The sequence below is a fragment of the Geotrypetes seraphini genome, chromosome 8 (assembly GCF_902459505.1).
Source record: "Geotrypetes seraphini chromosome 8, aGeoSer1.1, whole genome shotgun sequence".
Taxonomy (NCBI): domain Eukaryota; kingdom Metazoa; phylum Chordata; class Amphibia; order Gymnophiona; family Dermophiidae; genus Geotrypetes; species Geotrypetes seraphini.
This window is the reverse complement of record NC_047091.1, coordinates 152,410,465-152,434,377: the sequence shown is the minus strand read 5'-3', so window position 1 is coordinate 152,434,377 and position 23,913 is coordinate 152,410,465. Positions and strand designations below refer to the sequence as shown.

Genomic DNA, 23,913 nt, shown 5'->3' with positions numbered 1-23,913 from the left:
TGCACCGATGCCTGATTGCCACCACTTCAATTGGTGTGTGCTCTGAGGTGTGCCTTGACATCAAGGTCCATAATGCCTCGATACCCAATGCAGCCAGTGCCTAATGTACTCTTGCCAATATTGGTACCAGTGCCATTGCTGCATGAACAGCTTCAAGCACTATTGTAGCAAGAGCTAGCTGGGATACTGCAGTCACACCCTGTGCAAATTTCTGCATCAACTTTCCCAGCCTTAGTCCAGTCCGAACACCGCCCACACTGTTCATTGAGGCATCATTCTCGGACTCTATAATGTCGAAGATCTGCATTGAAGAGGCACACAGCACATGCACTGTCTTCTAGGGAACAGAGCATACCAAATTCACCTCAACATTCTTCATCTCACCCTTGATGCTCTCCTCACCGTTCCACTTCCAGAAAAGCTGACATCAAGGAATATAACTCAGATATGTTACCACACTCTTCCAGTGACTATCCAGATTTCTCTGCTGATGAGTCTTATGGGATACTGTCAGATCACTCCCCATCTCCTCCTCAATGCAGGTGTCCTCCTGAAAGTCTGTCTTTTACAAACTATATTAGACAGATGGGGAAGCACTTTCTGTCGACAATGGAGTTAGAAGCAGAGCCTAGCCATTGTCCCATGTATAGGAGATGATCTATTTAGAGATCGCATCAAGGAGGCTATGCAAAAGATCAAGACCCACAATGACATAACCTTGACCAGCACAAAATCTTTTCAGTCATAATCATTCTGAAGATATCGCAGTACCTACTATTCTAAATGTAGATATAATCAACCCTCTATATCCTCCCAGTCAAAAAATCAAAGGCATCCTTGGCAGCAAAGACAACAGAAAACTCAGTCCCAGCCACAATTCAAACAATAGTCTGTTTGACTCTATTCTAGAGAGCTTTGTCTACCTCAGATTGTTCCCATAGGAGGTTGACTCCATCACTTTTACCATCGATGAATCCTCATTACAACAGACTAGTGGGTCCTACAAGTGGTGAGCCAGGGTAATGCCCTTCACTTACTACGAAAGCCTCAAAACCATCCTCCAAAAGAGTCTCTTTTCAACTTCCTTCATAAGATCTTCATTTACCAAGAGCTCTCAGCCCTTCTCTAGCTCAATGCAATAGACCAAGTCCCTCTGCAGGAGAGAGGCCTGATATTGAAAAAGACCAGAGGTTTCCATCCAGTTCTAGACCTCCGTGCTCTCAACAAAGACTTAGTGAAGGAGAAGTTTTGCATGGTCTCTCTGGGAACCCTGTTACCACTTTTGGAAAAGAATGCCTGACTTTGCTTTCTGGAACTCAAAGAAGCATACACCCACATTTTCATCTTATCTGTTCTCAGGAAATATCTTTGCTTTCGTGTGGTAATGTCATTTCCAGTACAAAGTAGTACCATTTGGTCTGGCATCAGCACTGAGAGTGTTCATGAAATGTTTGGTGGTATGGCTGTAATCCTCTGCTCATGTGGCTTTCATGTATTTCCTTACCTAGATTGATCAATGCCTTATCGCAGTAAGCTCAGCAGGTCATCAATTTGTTTACTAGAATTACTGGGATTTGCAGTCAACTACCAGAAATTCTTCAACCAACTCATACCTTAGAATTCATAGGAACTCTTCTAGACACAACCCAAGCTCGAGCTTTTCAACCTCAACAGAGATTCGACAATATTTTCTACATATTGTGGCAGGGACACCCAAATGACCCCTTATGGGCCCGCTGTGTCCCAACCTGACCGAGCAGTTCAATGTGTGACTATGGTATCTGTCCTTCTCAGTGCCTCCCATGCACCCTGCTGGACTATGTTTTAACAGAAAACTTCCAAAACAAAAGAAAACTTCAAGCATTCTCAGTATTTCAATGAAAACTGCTTTATTTTCCTGGGTTTCATTTACCCTCAAAATAGTCAGGCTTGTCAAGATTACAGTTCTCAGGATAATGTCTAAACACAGTATAAGGAGAAAAAAACCCACCTTTTGTAATCCACATAGACCGGACTGGCCCAATATTATCCCTCCCCTGAAGTATCAGGGTTGGAAGGCTTCTTATCCCTTCCCTCACCATACCGGTGGCAAAAGCCTGTCATAGGTTTCTTCACTTCTTTTAAGCACCCAAAAAAACCCCAATTCACAGTTCCTTTTTTTTCCAAGTGGCACCCGGGCCTGTGCACCACTAGCCTGGCTGGGTCGGCTGTCCCCAATTCACTTTTTCTAGCCCACCTGCCCAAACTGCAAAGCTGGGATTTCATTTAGTACAGCCCAGCCATTTTCCAGTCTTCTCCCAAACTAGGGTTCAGGTCAACAAGGTCAGGCAACTCTGCCTTATACTTTCTTAAAGGGGGTAAAAACCCCTTACAGGATTTTCAGAGAAAGAAAACCCCAAAAAATAATTGTCCTAGTACAAAAGCCAAACATAAGCTTCTGCTATTATCCTCTCTCTCTCTCTGTTAAGGAGCCCCTCCCAACAGGACAAAACATTCAGCCCTGAGCTCATGCTGCTATAGTGGAACAAAACTAAACAAGGCAGCAGGCTTTACAAACTTTCAGAGAAAAAAAAGTACTCTGACCTGTTCCAGACTGCTTCACTAAAATTCCATAGATTCAGGGTATTGCTCTGCATTTGGAATACACTCCTAATTCATTTGAGGAACACACTCTTCTCTCTCAACTGGATGCAGTTCCTCCATACAGACATCTCCTGGCCCATCTGTAGATTCCCAGCTGCTCTCAGCTCTCGTGTTCTCACCCAGCTCCTCCCCCTCTGACTTAGCTCTGCTGCTGGAAAGGGCTCTCTCAATCTATGCCCCTCCCCCTTGATTAGCTCGGGTGCAGGATTGCTAGGCTGGCTGATTCCTGGCTCTTAAAGGGCCATACTTAAAAGGAGTAGCACAGAAATATTTTTCCTTTTTGGGCTGTGCTATCCTGGCTCTGATTCTGGACACAGGGGTAGGACTAACTTAGGCTGGTTCTGGATCAAAGTCCATTACCTAAGGGTCAGGAAAGCGTATCACAGGGGTCCCTGCAGCAAGTCAGAAAGTCTCCTCCCTTGAACACTCCATTTGCTCATCTACATCTTAGAGTACCTCAATGAACCCTTTCCACCCAGTAGACTCAAGCCACTGGGGCTGTTTCCCAGCCAATAAAGGTGACCTCAGAACTTCTTCAATCTCTTCAGTGGTGGATGCTTCCAACCAATCTTACTAGAGGCCTTATCTTCCAATCTCCAAGCAGCAGAAGCTATTTACAATGGAGGCTTCCATTCTCGGCTGTGGAGCCCACCTTGACAGCCAGTACACCCAAGACATCTGGCCTCCTCACAAGAAAACTCTCCACATCAATCTCCTAGAGATCTGAGCAATCCACAACGCTCTTTGCACTTTTCAAGTAGCCCTAATCCACACAGACAATCAAGTCACCATGTTCTACTTGAAAAAACAAGGAGGCACAGGGTCTCACCCACTCTGTCAAGAAGTGATCCAAATTTGGATTTGGGCGATCCTTCACAACATATTTCTCAAAGCAGTATATCTGGCAGGAAAATAAAACATCTTAGCTGACAAGCTGTGCAGACTTCTTCAAACTCATGAGTGATCGCTCAACACAGCCATCTTGCAACAGATATTCACTGATTGAGGGACGCCTGAAATAGACCTCTTTGCTTCCCCCCACAATCACAAACTTCCAATCTTCTGTTCCAGACTCTACATTCCTAATCATCTGAAGTCAGATGTCTTTCTCCTCGACTGGTAAAGCAAGTTTCTATATACTTTCCCTCCAATTTCTCTAGTTGGGAGAACTCTACTCAAACTTTGTCAGTAACAAGCCACTATGATTCTCATAACACCTCGGTGGCCATGCCAGCCATGGTTCCCTCTCATCCTACAACTCAATGTATGGAAACCCATTACACCAAGTCTTTCCAACATTACTAACACAACGAAAGTTCTCTCCTTCATCCCAATCTATGTTCATTAGCACTCACAACATGGTATCTCTCTCTCAGCGAGTAGATGCTTTTGCACTATCTGCACCAGGGTCAGTCATCATAGAAGTTCTAGAAAACATTCCACACAGCATTGCTATCATTTCAAGTGGACTCACTTCACAGTCTGGTGTAATCTTCACTCACTAGATCCTATCACTTGTCCTTTTCCATCGGTCATAGGCTATCTCCTAAACCGTTCCAATTCTGGTCTCAAGACTACTTCAGTCAGAATTCATCTCAGTGCAATTAGTGCTTTTCATTCACCATTGGACATCTTTTGGTGTCCAGATTCATGAAAGGCCTTTACCATATAAAGCCTCCTGCCATTGTCTGGAACAATGTAGTGCTTTCCACTCTGATAAAGTCTCCCTATGAACCACTCTTGACTTCATCCCTCAAGCATCTCACTTGAAAAGTGGTCTTCCTCATAGCTCTTACATCTGCACGCTGGGTCAGTGAACTTCAAATGCTTGTGTCAGATCCACCCTATACAACATTCTACCATGACTGAGTGGTTTTTTGCACACATCCCAAATTCCTTCTGAAGGTCATCTCAGAGTTTCACCTGAACCAGTCCATAGTTCTTTCAGTCTTATTTTCAAGACCACATTCTCACCCTGGTAAAACAGCACTCCATACACTGTACTGTAAACATGCTATTCCTTACTATTTAGATTGGTAGTTCTGAGAGGTTTGGTCCATTCAACTTTTCCTGTCATTCGATCCTACCAGACATGGAACTCCTGTCACCAAGAGAACCATCTCCACATGGCTGGTGGACTGTATCTCCTTTGCCTAAGCTTGGGCTGGGCAGACGCTTGAAGGCCATGCCTTTTCACATAAAGTTTGAGCAATGGCAACTTCAGTAGCCCATCTATGTTCCACTCCTATTGAGGACATCTGTAAAGCAGCCGCCTGGTCTTTAGTTCATATTTTCACATCCCAATAACCGGGGAGTCCCTCTGGGTAAACCTGGCAAGAGGCAGAGAAAAATGCCTGTATATAGGTGTGGTATACAGACCCCGAAGACAACTGGAAGACATGGACGCAGAATTAATTGAAGACATAGAGAATATCACTCTATGAGGAGAAGCTGTAATGCTAGGGGACTTCAATATGCCTGATGCAGACTGGAACTCATTTTCAGCGACAACCAGCTGTAGCAGGAGGCTCTTAACCTCCATAAAGGGAGCACGTCTCAAACAAATGGTAACGGAGCCCACTAGGGCCCAGGCGATCCTCGACCTGGTACTTACCAACGGGGAAAGCGTCTCAGAGGTCTCAGTAGGAGATACGCTAGCCTCCAGCGACCACAACATAGTATGGTTCAACCTTAGGAAAGGCTTCCCTAGATCAAACACGAAAACAAAGGTGCTCAATTTCCGGGGCACAGACTTCGCACGCATGGGAGATTTCGCCCATCGGACGCTGCAGGACCAAGCGGAGACCGATGATGTAGAAGCTAAGTGGTTAATACTGAAATCAACCATACATGAAGCAACTAGCTGCTTCATAAAATCAGTAAATAAATGACAAAGAAACAATAAACCCCAATGGTTCACTGCGGAGATCTCACACCTCATTAAGGAGAAGAAAAAAGTGTTTCTCTCCTACAAGCGCACGGAGAAAAGAGAGGCAAAGGAAGAATATAGGACCAGGTCTACAGCAGTCAAAATGGCAGTTAGGGAGGCAAAACTTCAAGTGGAAGAAATTCTGGCAAAAAACATTAAAAAGGGGGACAAATCCTTCTTCAGGTATATTAGTGACAGAAAAAGGAACACAGGCGGGATAGTACCGGACGGAAGACCGGACGGAAGTTAAGTGGAAGCAGATTCCGATAAAGCCGAACTACTGAATGAATACTTCTGCTCAGTCTTCACCTGTGAGGCACCGGGACATGGTCCGCAGTTGAAGGCAACACAAAGCACAGAAGACCCGTTTCAGAATTTTGAGTTCACACCAGGTGAAGTTTACAGTGAACTGGCAAGACTCAAGGTGAGCAAAGCCATGGGACCAGACAATTTGCACCCAAGAGTGCTCAGAGAATTGAGCGATGTCCTGGCGAAACCGTTGGCTGAGCTATTCAATCTCTCCCTAAGTAAGGGGAAAGTTCCCCTGGACTGGAAATTAGCTAATGTCGTATCACTGCATAAAAAGGGTTGCAGGGCAGAGGCTGCGAATTATAGACCGGTGAGTCTCACATCAATAGTGTGCAAACTCATGGAAACACTAATTAAAAGCAAATTGGACACGATCTTGAATGAAGGGAATCTTCGGGATCCCAGTCAGCATGGATTCACCAAGGGTAGGTCCTGCCAATCCAATCTCATCAGCTTCTTTGACTGGGTAACAAGAAAGTTGGACTTGGGAGAGTCTTTGGACGTCGTGTACCTGGACTTCAGTAAAGCTTTTGACAGTGTCCCACACTGCAGGCTGATAAGCAAGATGGAATCGATGGGGTTAGGAGAGACACTAACTGCATGGGTCAATGATTGGCTGAGTGGCAGACTTCAGAGGGTGGTGGTTAATGGTACCCTCTCTAAAACATCGGAGGTGACCAGTGGAGTGCCGCAGGGCTCGGTCCTGGGTCCACTCCTTTTCAACATATTCATAGGGGATCTGACTCTAGGGCTTCAAGGTAAAATAACACTATTCGCCGATGACGCCAAACTATGTAATATAGTAAGTGAATGCAGTTTACAGAATTATATGGCGCAGGACCTGCTTACATTGGAAAGTTGGTCCTCAACCTGGCAGCTAGGCTTCAATGCTAAGAAATGTAAGGTCATGCACCTCGGAAGTGGAAATCCATGCAGGACGTACTTCTTGAACGGAGAAACTTTAACTAGGACTTCAGCAGAACGAGATTTAGGAGTAATCATCAGTGCAGACATGAAAACTGCCAATCAAGTGGAGAAGGCTTCATCTAAGGCAAGGCAGATATTGGGTTGTATCAATAGAAGTTTCGTCAGCCGAAAGCCTGAAGTCATAATGCCGTTGTACAGGGCCATGGTGAGACCTCATCTGGAATACTGTGTACAATTCTGGAGGCCACATTACAGTAAAGATGTGCGCAGAATTGAATCGGTTCAGCGGACGGCCACCAGGATGATCTCGGGGTTCAAGGGTCTCTCGTACGAAGAGAGACTGAACAAATTCCAGCTCTACACTCTCGAGGAACGTAGGGAGAGGGGAAACATGATCGAAACATTTAAGTACCTCACAGGATGTGTCGAAATGGAAGATGATATTTTCTTTCTCAAGGGATCCTCGGCCACAAGAGGTCACCCGCTCAAACTCAGGGGCGGAAAATTTCATGGCGACACCAGAAAGTATTTCTTCACAGAGAGAGTGGTTGATCATTGGAACAAGCTTCCAGTGCAGGTGATCGAGGCAGACAGCGTGCCAGACTTTAAGAATAAATGGGATACCCACGTGGGATCCCTATGAGGGTCAAGATAAGGAAATTGGGTCATTAGGGCATAGACAGGGGGTGGGTAAGCAGAGTGGGCAGACTTGATGGGCTGTAGCCCTTTTCTGCCGTCATCTTCTATGTTTCTATGTTAATGCTTTTTGGAGAATCATTTCAGACTGGATAGTCAGTTCAGTCAAGCAGTTCTACAAAATGTATTCTCTTCTTAAATCACAAAAATACTGCACCCTCCAACAAAACAGGACAAAAAAATCACCTTTCTTTCCAAAAAAGGGAGAAAAGACCTCAGTGTCTAATAGGGGCTTTATAGGCTTCCCACATAGACAGGCTAGTTTTAAACAGAATTTAATCCTAGCAGACACATCCTTGGTCAAAAAAACTCCCAAATTACATGTGGAATTCTATTCTTAATTTTTCTTATGATTTTCTTATAATTTTCAAATTTTTCTTCTTATTTTCAAAATTAGTCTCTTATATTGAACAGTTGAACAGTTGTTTTTCAAAATAGAAGTCACTTATCTGAGTATTGGTATTCAAGTGTAGTCCTGGGGTTAAGAAAGCAGGAAAAACTGCTCCATGGAAGAAAAGCTACCAATCATCCAAGCTAAATATTCTTCCAAAACATCCAACAGGGCCCCCTGTTTCGCAAAAAAATGCTTCTTCAGGGATTTGCTGCTCTTCTGGAATATAAGGCTCTGGTGCACTTCTGTTTCCTGACAGAGCCGGTCTGGTTCTTTTCTCTTTTCCTGCTGGGTTCCTCCTGTATGTTGGTTTTGCGAGGCTCATGGTAGTTGTCAATAACCCTCTTCTCAGATGCATGATCCTGACAGCTTGGGAGTCCCATAAGTGAGAATTTAATGCCTTTTTGTTCTCAGAAAAAGCAAAATTACCTACAGCAGGCATATATTCTCACAACCCTCCCATCTTCCATAATTGGCTTCTTAACTATCTTTCTGAAAAGCAGGACTCACAAGCCAACATTTGCACATGGAATGGGTGGTCTTAAAGTTTTAAAGTCACAGTACACATTTTGACTATCCGTGCTGAGTTCCATGTATGACATCACCCATATGTGAGAATATATGCCTTCTGTCCTTGGAGAACACCTGCTACAGGTGAGTAACTTTGTTTTTCTCCATCAGGGGCATAAACGGAATGTGATTAATTGGTGTAAATACATAGCCTAGTATTAAGATGCATTTCTCTTTGAAGAACTCTTTTCTTTAGCACAACAGAGAAAATCCTAACTAGTGCTTTAAATGGTAGTATTGCCAGTGCATAGGTTAGAGTACTGATTACTCAGTCAGGTTTTCTCATTTATTCTAATCAATTTCATTTCTAAGTGTCACACTTCTGCTAATTGTCATTTGAAATTCTTGTTTTGTGAAAAATGGCAGAGTTTTGTTCGCTGGATGCATGGTACCTGTATTGACTGCCCTCCACAGCATGCTGAGGAAGACGAACTTGTTATATTCAGCTTCTTTACTGATATTTCACAAAATCCTCAGATAATTGAACAAGCAATTGTCATCTCTCAGAATTTTCACAAGTTACTTAGCTCTCTTTCAAAATATCTGAACCGATGGAAAAGGTATCGACCTCTTTGGAAGCTGGATAAAGCCATTGTCATGGAGAAATTTGCTGCAAAGAAGCCATCTTGTGTGACTTATGATGACAAGCTGCAGTTCTATACAAAGATAGCACATGAAGTGATGCAGCATCCTTTAATAAAAGATGAACAATGCATTAGACTTCATCTAGCCCCATTAGCCTTCACAGTTCAGGAACATGCAAGAACCTGGGTGACTTCACTAGGGAAACTACTTAATGATTCTGCCAAGGAGGAACTCTATAGCCTTCAGGAACAGCTTGTGGTACCTATTTGCTCTTTTTAACAGAAAATATCCTTTATAAAATTGCTCTGAATGGTTAATTAGTGAACTTTTAATAGTTAGCAGAGGGCAGCAGTCAGACTCAGCTGTATTATGGCTGTATAATGTGGTACCTCTAGAACTGAAAAATGATATCAGGCTGTTGGTGAAACTGGGTCAATATTTGAAGGGTTATTGTGGATAACTTTTAGAATATTACCCTGTTCACTGGCTAAATTTTGTTAAGCAGTCTTACCTACACAAAATTTGCCCACATAATAATGAATCAGTAGGTGGGCATTTTGGGGGAAATTCTGTAAATGGTATCTAACAAGGCACCTATAATATATGTGCCTATCGCGTGTCAATCATGCTTAGGTGCCTTTTACATAATCGTTCTAATGTAAAACTTAGGCATCTGTAATGTAGGCCAGAATTTTAAAGGCCTACATTTTAGGTGCCTAGGTCCTTTACAGAATTGCGCCTAGCAGTACATAAGTCCATCTCTGTTCTTAAACATGCCTACTATGGAGTTAGGTCTGCTTGAAGCCATGCGATAGCCACGCATTAAAGCCCTAGCGCGGTTTTGTAAAAGGAGTCATGAGTGGTGCTGAATGTAATGTCTGCTACCATAATTTAGATAGCAGCAGTATTCAGTTCTCTATGTGGCTAAAAATAGGATAGCAGTTTTTCTGGCCTAGGTTTATTCTGGTAGTTATCTAGATCAGTGTTTTTCAACCTTTTTACACCTATGGACCGGCGGAAATAAAATAATTATTTTGTGGACTGGCAAACTACTAAGACTGAAATAAAAAAAACCATCTCCGCCCCATCCCCGCAGCTCGGTCCCCATCCCGTCCCTGTGAACTCAGTCTCCATCTCCATCCCATGTACAGGGAGTGGGGAAAGAGAGAGAGATCCATGGTGCATCTCTCCCACTCCTTCTAAGAACATAAGAATATAAGATTTGCTGCTGCTGGGTCAGCCCAGTGGTCCATCGTGCCCAGCAGTCCACTCACGCAGCGGCCCTTAGGTCAAAGACCAGTGCTATATTTGAGTCTAGCCTTACCTGCATATGTTCTGTTCCAGTAGGAACTTATTCAACCTTTTCTTGAATCCCTGAAGGGTGCTTTCCCCTATAACAGCCTCCGGAAGAGAGTTCCAGATTTCTACTACTCTCTGGGTGAAGAAGAACTTCCTTATGTTTGTACAGAATCTTTTCCCTTCTAACTTTAGCGATTGCCTTCTTGTTCTCTTCACCTTGTAAAGGGTGAACAATCTCTCTTCCTCTACTAAGTCAATTCCCTTTCTCATCCCCCAGATCATGTGCAGCATTTTTCACTATTGCCCACCATCCCCATGCCCACCATTTCTCCTTCTGTCACCCCTCTCCAGCACCATGCCACACCTCTCCCTCCATCACTCCATCCCCCCTTCAATCTGTCCCTCTGTTCCCTCTCCACTACCATATCCAACATTTCTCCCTCTCATCCTTCTCTTCCCCATGTATCTTTTCCTCACTCCTCTCTCTCTCTCTATGCCCAACAATTTTCCTCTTTCTTCTTTTCCCCATGTGCACCATCTTTCCCTCTCACTTACACACTCAATCCCAACAATTCTCCCTTTCTATCCCCTCCCTTGTGTCCCAAGTTCATGCCTCTTCCCTTCCTTCTGTGTCCCGAGTTCATGTTCCCCTCCCTGCCTTCCAACCTTAGTCCTAAATTCATGCCTTTCCCATGTCCCAAGGCTCTCCTCCCCCCTTTTTCTCCCTTACTTGTTCAGGATCATCCAGCCTCTGCTGAAGCCAGACCAGTGTACCCTGCAAGCACGTGTCCGTCTTCTTTCCGGCTTGGCTGCTCCTTATCTTCAGCGCCAGCTGTACTTGTTTGCTGGGATAGCGCGGAGCGGCTTTTGCACGCTGGATGCTGCTGACCCAGTTTTGGTTCCGGGTCAGCCACGTGCAGCTTGCAAGAGCCACTATTCACTGTCCCGGCAAACAAGTGCAGCTAGCGCTGAAAATAAGGAGCAGCCAAGCCGGAAGGAAGACGAACACGTGCTTGTAGGAGACACTAATTCTTCATGGACTGGCAGGAAATTTTGTGGACCGGCGGTTGAAGAACACTAATCTAGATAATGGCCTGAATATCACTGCTCTTCAGATAACTTCCAGCTCCACCCTTGCTCCACCCATGCATGACACTGGCTCTATTCAGATAGTGCCAAGGCAGACAATAAGAATATTCAGAAAAACTGTGCCTAAGCCATTTATCCAGATAACAGCTTCCATTGTCTAGATAAGTAGCCCTGTGTATTTTATTGTTGTTAATTCTGAAAATAATGGAGAAGATTTAAACGACCTGAAATGGATGTCCAGGGCTAACTAGGTATATTCTGCAACAGTTCTGCTAAAAATGTCTGGTTAGCATCTAAGCCAGGATTGGCTATTTGGTGGATATTCCCAGGATGGAGTCAGCATTTAGCTGGACAAGTGCTGATGTTCAGTGGTTTATCATAGCCACTTTAGTTGATTGACAGTTGTTTTTTTAATTTTATATAGATCATCTTAGTATGTATGTTTTTTAATTGATATCCACTTAGGAGGTAAGTAGAATATAAATTTTAAAATAAATAAATAAAGTGCTGACTATCACATTTAACCAGCTATGTTTTCATCGCTTGCATATACCTGGAAATCCAATGTGGGAGGGATAATGCCAGTGGCAGTCAGCAAAATGTTGTAACATGTTTCTAAAAGATTGATATTATTATGTAAACTTGTTTTATGAACTGTGAATTGACTTTAAAGTTATTTTCCAGATGTTATCAGAACAACTAAAGAAAAAACCTGATTCTCTTGAAAACCTCAAGTTTGTTCTTGCGACAATAGCAAATATTAAGGACATGTCTTTAGTGGTGGAAATACGATTCCGAGACATCCAGGAGAGATACCGGACTTTGGATAATTACAATATTCAGGTGAAAAATCTTATGGCATATGAGAAATTTCATATTTAAACTAGCCACTGAAACTTTCTTAGCCTGATAAAAAAATATGATTTATATTATAACATTTTCCTTAAAGCTATCGGATATCTATTTAGTGTTATTTTTTAAATTAGCTTCTGCAATAATTTATCTCACATCTCCCCATATAAAGGACACTATTATGAGTTCCAGAATCCTCCAGTAGATATGGAAGGTACCTATAGAATACTATCATAACCGCATTTACGAGGGTGGCTTGAAAAGTTTGATAAAAAAGCAAGTTAAGCAATATAATCTCCATCAAGAGCTCATAATTTTTATAGGTGGTATATGCCATTAATTATGTTGTTCTTAAGCTTTGTTTCTATGCAAACTCATTTTAGTATTTTTTTTAACTATGAATTTTAAGCCTTGTTGGTATGTTTATTTTATTATGTTTTAAGATTATGTATGTATATTCTGTTAACCATTTAGTTGTAAACAGTATAGACATTTTTTAAAATAAATAATACTAAAACTGTAAAAAAAAAAAAGAGCTGTACACTTAGGCCTTGATGCACAAAAGGTTTTCCATGCCAGTAAGACTCATTAAAGCAGATTTACTGACACAGAAACTGTCCTCCCAATACACAAAATGATTCTCTGTGGCTGCTGCCGATCTATTTTTTTTAAAATCTTCTTTATTAATTTTTGAAACTTCAATTGTGCACAATGATGCATTTACATAAATTTTATCATTACAGCACAATATACTTAATAAAAAAAGATAAGACTTCATAGCAGCCACCAACAACCCAATGCAAATGCATCACAACGAGCTCATTAGTATTTAAATTAGTTCTCCTTGTCATACACTAATGGGAACGCCCCCCCTGCACTGAATAATCGATGATGAAATGCTGGCAGCTCTGCAGTTGCTAGTAGCTGCTGTGCACATGTTGTATGAGCACTCAGCATCCACATAACAGCTGATATTATTTAAAACAAAAAAAGACTTTTGCAGCTGAGCCAGCAAGAACTTTTTGGTTTTATTTTAATGGGCTCAACTGTTGTGCATGTGTTGTGTGCCAACACAAGACATGCACAACAGCTGCGGCCTAAAGAGATGGGGACAATTTGCAGTGTGTTTTGTGGTTCAAAGAAGGAGGGTTCCTTATGACCAATTCTTGATTTTAAAAAGTATTTAAATGTAGATGGTAAATTAATTTCTAAAGTACTAGCAATAAGATTGGCAAAAGCTCTTCCTTTCATTATTGATGTACATCAAACAGGATTTATTGCTAAAAGACACTCATCACATAACACCAGATTAGCATTTCACTCTTTAAATTTAGCAAAAAATATGAATGATCCAACTTTTATGCTATCTTTAGATGCAGAAAAAGCATTTGATAGAGTAGAATGGAAATTTATGTATCAAGCTCTAGAATGGTTTGGAATAGGACCCGGTTTTATTAAAATGATTCAGACTTTGTATAGCTCTCCTGGTGCAAGATTATATATAAATAACAATTTATCAGATAGATTTAACTTGCAAAGGGGAGTTAGACAAGGATGTCCTTTGTCTCCCTTACTTTTTGATATTGTTTTAGAACCCTTGTTAATTGCAATTAATCAAACTAAGGAGATAAAGGGAATCCCATTTTCTTACTGGGAATATAAACTTTCTGCATATGCAGATGATATCTTATTATATTTGAGAGAATCGGGGATTACTATTCCAAGTTTACTTAATCTTCTAGAGGAATTTGGAAAATTTTCTGGATATAAAATTAATTGGAGTAAATCAGAAATTCTTCGAATTAATGTTCACTGCACCAAAGGATTATTTGATTCATATTCATTTATTTGGAAAGAGGAAGGATTAAAATATTTAGGAATTATGATCAAAAATACAATTGATGATACAGTCAAAGAAAATGAAAAACTTTTATTGAAAAAAATTACAGAAATGTGTGAACAATGGAATCCTTTACATCTTTCATGGTGGGGAAGAGTTCAAACAATTAAAATGATAATATTGCCTGTGGTTTGTTATCAAATGAGTATGATACCAATATTTTTTCAGGGGTCCTTTTATAAAAAATTAAACAATATTATTACAAAATTTGTTTGGTTTGGGAAAAGACCCAGAATTGCTTTAGTATCTTTACAAAGACCAATTATGGAGGGAGGGGTAAATTTTCCAAATTTTTATAGGTACCATCAAACCTATATTCTAAGACAGGGTATGTATTGGATCCTCCCAGATCTCATGGAGAATGTACCAGATTGGCTATATTTAGAATGGCGGCTCCTGTTCCCATTACATTTAGATCATTTAATTAGTATAACAATGCCTAGAAGATACAAAGATAACAGAATATTATTAGACACTTGGAAAACATTAAGATATATAAGTAACCTATCACCAGATCCAATTTGTAAATCACTAAATCAATCTATTTGGGTAAACTCCAGGATCAAAATTGGCGGATTTAAGATCGTCTGGAAACAATGGATAAGTGCAGGTATACGAACATTAAATGATGTCATTTCAGAAGGTTCACTGCTTAGTTTTTCACAATTGCAAAATAAATTTGGCTTAAATAAATCACAATATTTTAAATGGATGCAATTGAAGCAGGCCATTCAGGTAGGGTTCCCTGAATGGAAAAATCTTAATACTCAATATAGTCTGCAGGTTTTATGTTTCCAGGCGGATTTCTTGGGTCACCAAGCCGCAAAATGGTACAAATTGATATATGGATTTTTAAATAAAAAAAAGAAAACTGGTCTTAGGGATATTTGGAGTATTGAGATTGGACAGACAATTTCTGCGTCTCAATGGCCACGATTCTGGTCCTGGAGATTAAGATCTACAAAGTCAGCATCTATGAGTCAAACATGGATGTTTTCATTACATAGAGTGTTATGGACCCCTACGCGCCTGCAAAAGATAGATAATACTAGATCCAATAGATGCTGGCATTGTAAAATAGAAATAGGGACGTTAGATCACTTAATTTTTTTTTGTCCCTGTATAAATGCCTTTTGGAATCTGATTTGGCCCCAAATTAATAAATTACTAGAAAATCATGTAGGACTCTCATATGATACCATACTATTTGGCACTGCAATGAGAACTCAGAGTCCGATCTCAGCAAATAATAACAAGCTACTATTAATATTGACAGGAGTCGCCATGCAACAAATCACTCAAAATTGGAAAGACTATACCAAATTAAATTATACGTTCTGGTGGAACTCTGTCTGTTATATATACAAAATGGAAAAAATACTAGCATTACAAAATGGGAATCTTCATAATTTCAAGAAAATTTGGCAACCATTGACTAATTATTCTAATGATTAGACTTCTTAGCACAATTGCAGTACTTATATAGGAATGGGGTGGGTTATGTATAATTTTTGGAAATAATATTTGTAAAAATGGGGAGGGATTTATAACTTCTGATTATATATAATTTATAATATATACTGTTTATAAATTAAGTTTTATTAATGATAGATACAATGATATATAGCAATTAATTATATTACTTGTGAATCAATTATTGTAAAAATGAAAATTAATAAATAAAAATTAAAAAAAAAAAAAAAAAAGTATTTATCTAAGGGATCCTTAACATATAACAGTGTACCACAAATCACAACTTTATAAGTTAAAGGGATTGCAACTTCTAAAATATTATTATGTCCCCAAATCGACTTCCAAAAAAATCTGAATCATAGGGCAATAAAACAGTAAGTGATCCAATGTCCCCATGTCTAGATGACAATGTCAGCATCTATTAGACTTTGAATTATCTAACTTATTCAATCTAACTGGGGTCCAAAAGGAACGATGTAACAAAACAAAAAAAAAAACAAGTTTATTTCATAGATGCCGATGCTGTACATCTCATCCTCCAAGACCAAATCCGTGACCATCGAGATACAGAAATGTACTGTTTAATCTCGATTCTCCAAATGTCTCTAAGAGCATTTTTGGGCTTCTTATATACAAGTTCCGATATTAATTTATACCATCTGGCAGCTTGATGCCCAAGCATATCTGTCTGAAAGCAGAGGAATTTCAAGCTGTAGTAATTTTTAAAATTATGCCAATCAGGGAACCCTTTCTGAAAAGGTTGCTTCAGCTGCAACCATTTATAAAATTGAAATTTTGAGAGACTAAAAGATTGTTGCAACCATGAAAAGTCAAGCTATTTTCCATTTAAAATGACATCTTCTGGTTTTAAGTTTTTTATTGATTTTTTCATATAACAACAAGTGTCATATTTTTTCATACAATTATTTTAACAATACACTTGATATATCTATAATGTACTTTATATAAAACATATCTTATATTATCTTTACTATGATTTTACATATCATATAAACTGTAATGATTTTATCAATTATTATTTAATTATGAATCCTCTTCCCTCCCTCCATTTTGTTATTGTCACATAAGAATAACATCTATTATGATAAATTATTTATAATTTATGACAAAGAGAATAAAAACCTTACCCCCTCCCACCCTCCCTCCTTTAACCATTATCTTAATATGGGAAAAATGAAAATCAGTCATTACAAAAATCTGTTAATGGTCCCCAAATCCTCTTGAACTTATCAATATATCCTTTTTGTGTTGCAAATGTACGCTCCATCTTATATATATGGCAAACTGAGTTCCACCAAAAATTATAGTTTAATCTGTCACAATTTTTCCAGTTATTTGTAATTTGTTGAACTGCTACTCCAGTCAATATAAATAAAAGTTTATTGTTATCTGATGAAATTTGACTCCGAGCTTTCATTGCAGTACCAAACAGAATCGTATCATATGTCAAGGCTACCGGATTTTCTAACATCCTATTAATTTGAAGCCAAATTGATTTCCAAAATATTAATATGAATGGACAATAGAATAAAAGATGATCTAATGTCCCTGGTTCAAGATGACAATGCCAGCATCTATTAGACTTAGAGCTATCTATTCTATGTAAACGTGTGGGGGTCCATAAAACTCTATGTAAAATAAAAAACCAAGTTTGTCTCATTGAAGCTGACAATGTGCATCTTAACCTCCAAGACCAAAGTCGTGGCCATTGAGATGCATTAATCTGATGCTTAATCTCAATGCTCCAAATATCTCTAAGACCATTTTTTTTCTTTTTATGTACGAATCCAGATATCAATTTATACCACATTGCGGCCTGGTGACCCATGGAATCTATCTGAAAACATAAGAATTCCATACTATGATAGTTATTAAGGTTTTTCCATTCAGGGAACCCTACCTGAATGGCCTGCTTCAATTGCATCCATCTGAAATATTGTGATTTATTTAAACCAAATTTATTTTGCAATTGTGAAAACTCAAGCAGTTTACCTTTATTCATTATATCCTCTAAAATCCGAATTCCAGCTATCATCCAATGTTTCCAGATAATTTTAAAACCGCCAACTTTGATCTTTGGATTGAGCCATATTGTTTGAGTCGTTGATTTAGTTATTGGAATAGGAGTTAGATTACTTATATATCTTATAGTTTTCCAAGTATCAACAAATATTTTGTGTTCCTTATATAGCCTTGGCATTTGAATACTGATAATATGACTTAGACGTAAAGGAAACATTAGTCTCCATTCTAACCAGAACCAATCTGGTATATTTTCAATGGGCTCTGGGAGGATCCAATACATACCTTGACGCATAATATAGGCTTGATGGTACCTATAAAAATTTGGAAAATTTACCCCTCCCTCCGCAATTGTCCTTTGTAAAGATACTAGAGCAATTCTGGGTTTTTTTCCAAGCCAAATAAATTTTGTTAAAATCTTATCCAATTTTTTATAAAAAGACCCCTGAAAAAAAATTGGTATCATACCCATTTGGTAACAAACTACTGGTAAGATCATCATTTTTACAGTTTGGACTCTCCCCCACCAAGATATGCACAAAGGGTTCCATTGCTCACACATTTCTGACACTTTTTGTAATAAATTTTTTTCATTAATTTTCATAGTCTCATCCATAGTTTTTGTAATCCAAATTCCTAAATATTTTAAACCTTCCTCTTTCCAGATAAAGGAAAATGAGTCAAATAGACTTTTTGTACAATGTACATTGAGTGGAAGCACTTCTGATTTATTCCAGTTTATTTTATATCCTGAAAATTTTCCAAATTTTTCAATCAATTCAAGCAAGTGTGGAATGGTTGTTTCCGGATTTCTCAAATAAAGTAAAATATCATCCGCATTTGCTGATAATTTATATTCTCTATCCGAATGTGGAATACCCTCTATCTCCTTTACCTGTTCTATAGCTAATAACAAGGGTTCCAAAACGATATCAAAAAGCAAAGGAGATAGTGGACATCCTTGTCTAACCCCCCTCTGTAGAATGAACCGTTCTGAAAAATTATTATTAATATACAATCTAGCAGCAGGGGAGCTATACAATGCTTTTATTATTTGTATAAATCCGGATCCTATACCAAACCATTCCATTGCCTCTATCAAAAACTTTCTCAGCATCTAATGAAATAGAAAATGCTGGGTCATTAATAGATTTTGTTAAATACAACATGTGATGTGCCAATCTAGTATTATGAGATGAATGTCTTTGAGCTACGAAACCCGTTTGATGCATATCTATAATGAAAGGGAGAGCTTTAGCCAGTCTTAATGCTAATGCCTTAGTTAAAATTTTTCCATCTACATTTATTAAAGAAATAGGTCTATAATTTGAAACCAAAGTGGGATCTTTATTTGGCTTAGGTAAAACTATAGTTATTGATTCAGCCATAGTACCTGTAATACAACCTTTATTTAGTTGTGTCTGATACAATTTTAATAAATAGGGCATTATGATGTTTTGAAATGATTTATAAAACTCCACTGTATAACCCATCTCCACCTGGAGCGGATCCAACCCTAAGGAATTTCAAAGCTGTATCTAACTCTTTTAAGGATATTGGCTCCTCTAAACTTCGTTTTATATGTTCAGGAATCTTTGGTTCCTCTATTAACTTTAAAAAATCTAAACCATCCTTTTCTTTTTCTGAATAAGGCTCAGAAGAATACAAATCTTTATAAAATTTTAAAAACAGTTTTATAATGGGATCAATTTGGGACAACATTTCACCATTCTCATTTTTAATGGCAATTATTTTTGTTTTTGTTTTTTTTGCTTTAAGATAATTTGCCAGCATTCTTCCCGCCTTATTCGAATTTCCATAATACAAAGCTTGCTTTACAAATAAATCTTTTCTAATTATTTTTGAAGAAATTTCATTATATTTACCTTTAGCTTTTAAAAGTTCTTGTTGTGTCAAATAATCCCATTTTTCTATTAATTTTGATTCTAGAGACTTTACCACTTTTTCCAAATCTGTAAATTGTTTTTTTTCCTTTTTTATTTGCAAAGCTGAATAAGAAATAATTTGTCCTCTAATGTATGCTTTAAAAGCATCCCACAAAGTCTCTACTGAAATTCCTTCTGTATCATTAATTTGAAAATAATCTTTCATGTTTTCCAGAAGATTTTCACAAAAGTCATTATTTGCAAGCAATGTATTATTTAATCTCCATATAGGTCTATTTCCATTTTGATCTATTATTTTAATTTCAATCCACACTCCAACATGATCAGATAGTATAATTGGATCAATGACAGCCTGTGTGATTTGATGTACTAATTGATTAGAAACAAAAATGTAATCTATTCTAGAAAAAGAATTATGAACCTGGGAGCAAAATGAAAATTCCCGACCATCAAAATGAAGTATACGCCAAATATCTTTTAAATCACAAGATTGTACCAAATTATCAAGGCCTAACGATTTTATAAATCTTCTCGGACTTTTATCCATCAGTGGATCCATAACAGCATTGAAATCCCCTGCTACTACTAAATTTGAAGTAGCCAGTGGAAGAATCAATTGTTGCAGAGTCTTAAAAAATTAATTCTGATTCGAATTAGGGACATATATATTGAAGAGCGTCATGGTGGTATTTCCCATGTCCATTTCCACATATACCCACCTTCCAAGAGGATCAGCTGCCTTAAATTTAAATGATAATAATAAATGAGAAACTGACTATAATTTTGAATACCAATGGTAAGAGAGCTAATGCCATCCACAAGTTGCTCAGAAAAAGTGAAACTCTGAAGGGAGGTGGATACCTTCCCTTGGTAAAAGAGTTTACCATCCAATCATTGCATTTGTTTAAAAAGGCATCACTCTTTAACCAGGTAAAACTTCAATTATATGAAAAAATGCTTAATCGACAAAAATTGTTCAAAACTCTTATATATAAGAAAATCTCTTGTTTGCACTTATCTGTGCAGACTTGCAAAGCTGTGAATATAAGGGCTCTGGGGTCTCAACGTGGCCCCGTTTCGATAAACTGCTTCAGGAGACCCAATATAATGCTGCACACTGGTGTAAATGTATCTTCCCAAGAGATGATCTAAAAGTAACAACAAAAATTTTTGTAACAATCACAGCGCAACAAAGACTCAGAAATGAAGCGCTGAGAAACTAAATTACTTCTTGGCAGCCTAAGGGCAAAGGAGAAAAGCACTCACATACCGTTTGTCAAAATTTGAAGAATCCAAACGACGGAGACCGCTCACCTCCTCACTATTTTTATACTACAGTGAGGAGGAGGGGTGACCTCCAACGGAACGTGATGACGTCACTAAATTGATGACGTCAAAAAGGTTAATGTATGGAAAAGAGAACACTGTCATTATGAATAAAGAGCTGTTGAAAAAAACTGCTACTGATGGAAAAAACTCTGATGGAAAGAAACTGCTGTTAACCTTGTGCTGAGAAACCACCAATTCACAAAAACGCCACCCACTCAATCTCATTATTTAATCCACTGGGATGAAGTGTGTTGAGCTCAAAAATCCACTTCTGTTCCTTGCGCCAGAGGAGTTTGGGTATATCACCCCCTCTGGTAGCAATGACAATGTCAAGTACTGAAAATCTCAAAGTGGAGATGTCATGCCGCTGTTGCATCCAATGTTGCACAAGGGGAGCTTCTTGTATACCAGAATTTATCCTGCTTATATGCTCACCTATCCTAGTTTTAATACTACGTACTGTGCAGCCCACATAGCTCAAACCGCAAGGACATTGTATTATATATACAACTTGCTTAGTGTTACAGTCTGAAGCTGTATGGCAAAGTTTTCTTTTAGTGATCAAATTCATGTGCTGTAGGGGTACACTGTACTGACACATTCTGCAGTGCCCACAAGGATGATGTCCACTGTTTGTAGAAATGTCCTGAAAAGGTTGCTGGAACTGAGAATGAACCAGCTTTTGTTTTAAATTGTGATTTCTGGAGAATGCAAATCGAGGGGGTTCTGAAAACTCTGAATGGTATTGCATGACATGCCAATGCTGTTTAATAGTCCGTTTGATGTGAAATGCCAAATGTGAGTAGGGTAAAACACATACTAAAGATTGCTCATCATTCTTGGGATGTGTTTCTAAAAGTAAAGACCGGTTAGCGTACAATCCCCTCTTGTATGCCTTCTTAATAACAGAGACGGGATAACCCTTTTCTTCAAACCTGGCCTTCATAACTTCTGCTTTAGAAACATAATCCTGTGTAGAAGTACACAGTCGTCGGAGTCTCAAAAACTGACCTGCTGGGATGTTATCCCTTAGATGCTTCGGATGAAAGCTATCATATTGAAGAAGATTGTTGCGGTCAGTGGGCTTACGATAGATAGATGTTTGAAAACTCCCATTACTCAGCTGAATGTTGATGTCCAAAAAAGGTACTTGATATTGATCTTTATATAAAGTAAACTGCAGATTAACATCACAGCTGTTCAGCCATCCCACAAATTGGTCCAGTTCTTCTGCTGTGCCTGTCCATATACCAAAGATATCATCTATATAGCGTTTCCAAAGAATCAGCTGCTGCCAATAGATAGAAGGGTACAAAAAAGTATTTTCAAATCTTGACACATAGAGGCAAGCAATGGATGGAGCCATTTTGGCTCCCATGGCGGTACCTTTGATCTGTTTATAAAATGCTTCACCAAACTGAAAATAATTCATGCCCAGAGCAATTAAGGCTAGATCCGTCAAAAATTTGATTTTAATGGCCGGAATATCCATCATCTGTAATTCTTCCCTGATGATGTCGATAGCATCAAGTTGTGGTATATTAGTATACAGGGCTGTGATATCCAAGGTGAACAGTATAACACCATGTGCAATGTTGGTAAATGTTGCCAAAAGTTTTATCATGCTGGCTGAGTCCAAAATATATGATAAAGCTAAGGGGACCCTGTCCTTGAGATAAGAGTCCAACATGGCTGATAAGGGTTCCAATATTGACCCTATACCTGAAACTATTGGTCTTCCTGGAGGGTTGGTGAGTGATTTATGAATTTTTGGAACAAAGTAGATGACTGGGGTTTTAGGGTACTTGCAGTATAAGAATTTATACTCCCTCTCTGTTATAACACCCAGCTCCAACCCTCGTACCAAAATACTTGAAATAACATCCTGAATATCACTCACTGGGTCATGCTGAAGCATCTCATAATATGTGCTATCCGACAATTGGCGGTGAGCCTCTGCTTCATATTGTGCCATGTCCAAGATGACTATACCTCCCCCTTTGTCTGCGGGTCTAATAACAATATCACTATCATTGGCTAAAACATTCAAAGCCAATTGCTGTGAACGTGATAGATTGAACCGGAGTGGAGACTGCAGATGCTCTAATTTCTCTATATCTTTCAGTACCAAATTTTCAAAAGTCTGTATGTGTGGGTCTACAGTGCCAGGAGGGCACCACATGGATTTCAATGGCAATTTCACTTGTACAGTAGATCCTGAATGATCCGTGATGTCATTGTGGCTGTCTGCATCTTTATGAAAAAAATGTTTCAATTTGCATTTCCTAATAAATTTGAATAAGGCAATTCTAATGTCAAAAGGCTGATACGTGTGTGAAGGCACAAAAGAAAGACCCTTGTCAAGCAAAGATATTTCTGTAGTAGTGAGACTTCTGTGGGATAGATTAAAAATGTTAGAATTTAAGGAGGGTTTCTCGTTTGCTTTGCTCTGGTGGATCTTTTTACGTTGGGTTTTGGACCCCCTTGAAAATGGACAGTAGATCCTACTACTGGGGTTTTCTGTCTTTTATCATCTTCGGATGAATCTGATGATGTGTGCGTGTAAGTGGGGCGGTTGCCACGCTTGGCAGACCGGGATCTGTCCATCCACGCATAGACGAACCCCTTAGTGTAATCTATTTCATCACGACGCAATTTTTTTATTTTATTTCTCCTTAGATCTTCTCTGAACCCGTCTATCTTGACATTAAATTCTTGTAGAGACTTGCTATATTCATCAACTTCTAGACTTCCCTCTAGACTTTCTTTAGCTGTCTGGAACTCATCAGTGTATGATTGTAATTCAGTTTTGGTAGTCTCTATAACCAACAGCATCAAATCTAAAGAGCATTTGTTCAAAATGGCATTCCATTTGTCTAGAAAAGTTGTATTGTCTAAGAATAGTCTAGGTTCAGTGCGCATGCGAAGACCACGAGGTATCCTCTTTAATCGGCAATATTCTGCCAGGGTG

General features: G+C 38.9%; 1 protein-coding gene across 2 annotated transcripts in view; it reads left to right on the top strand.

The window, feature by feature from the left end:
- DNAH10 (dynein axonemal heavy chain 10) overlaps positions 1-23,913 on the top strand; it is a 543,078-nt gene that overhangs the window by 127,880 nt on the left and 391,285 nt on the right. For both annotated transcript variants that reach the window (XM_033954155.1, XM_033954154.1), the window contains exons 20-21: positions 8,832-9,308; positions 12,123-12,281. In XM_033954155.1, the coding sequence (XP_033810046.1) occupies positions 8,832-9,308; positions 12,123-12,281 (636 nt within the window). The remainder of the gene's footprint in view (positions 1-8,831; positions 9,309-12,122; positions 12,282-23,913) is intronic.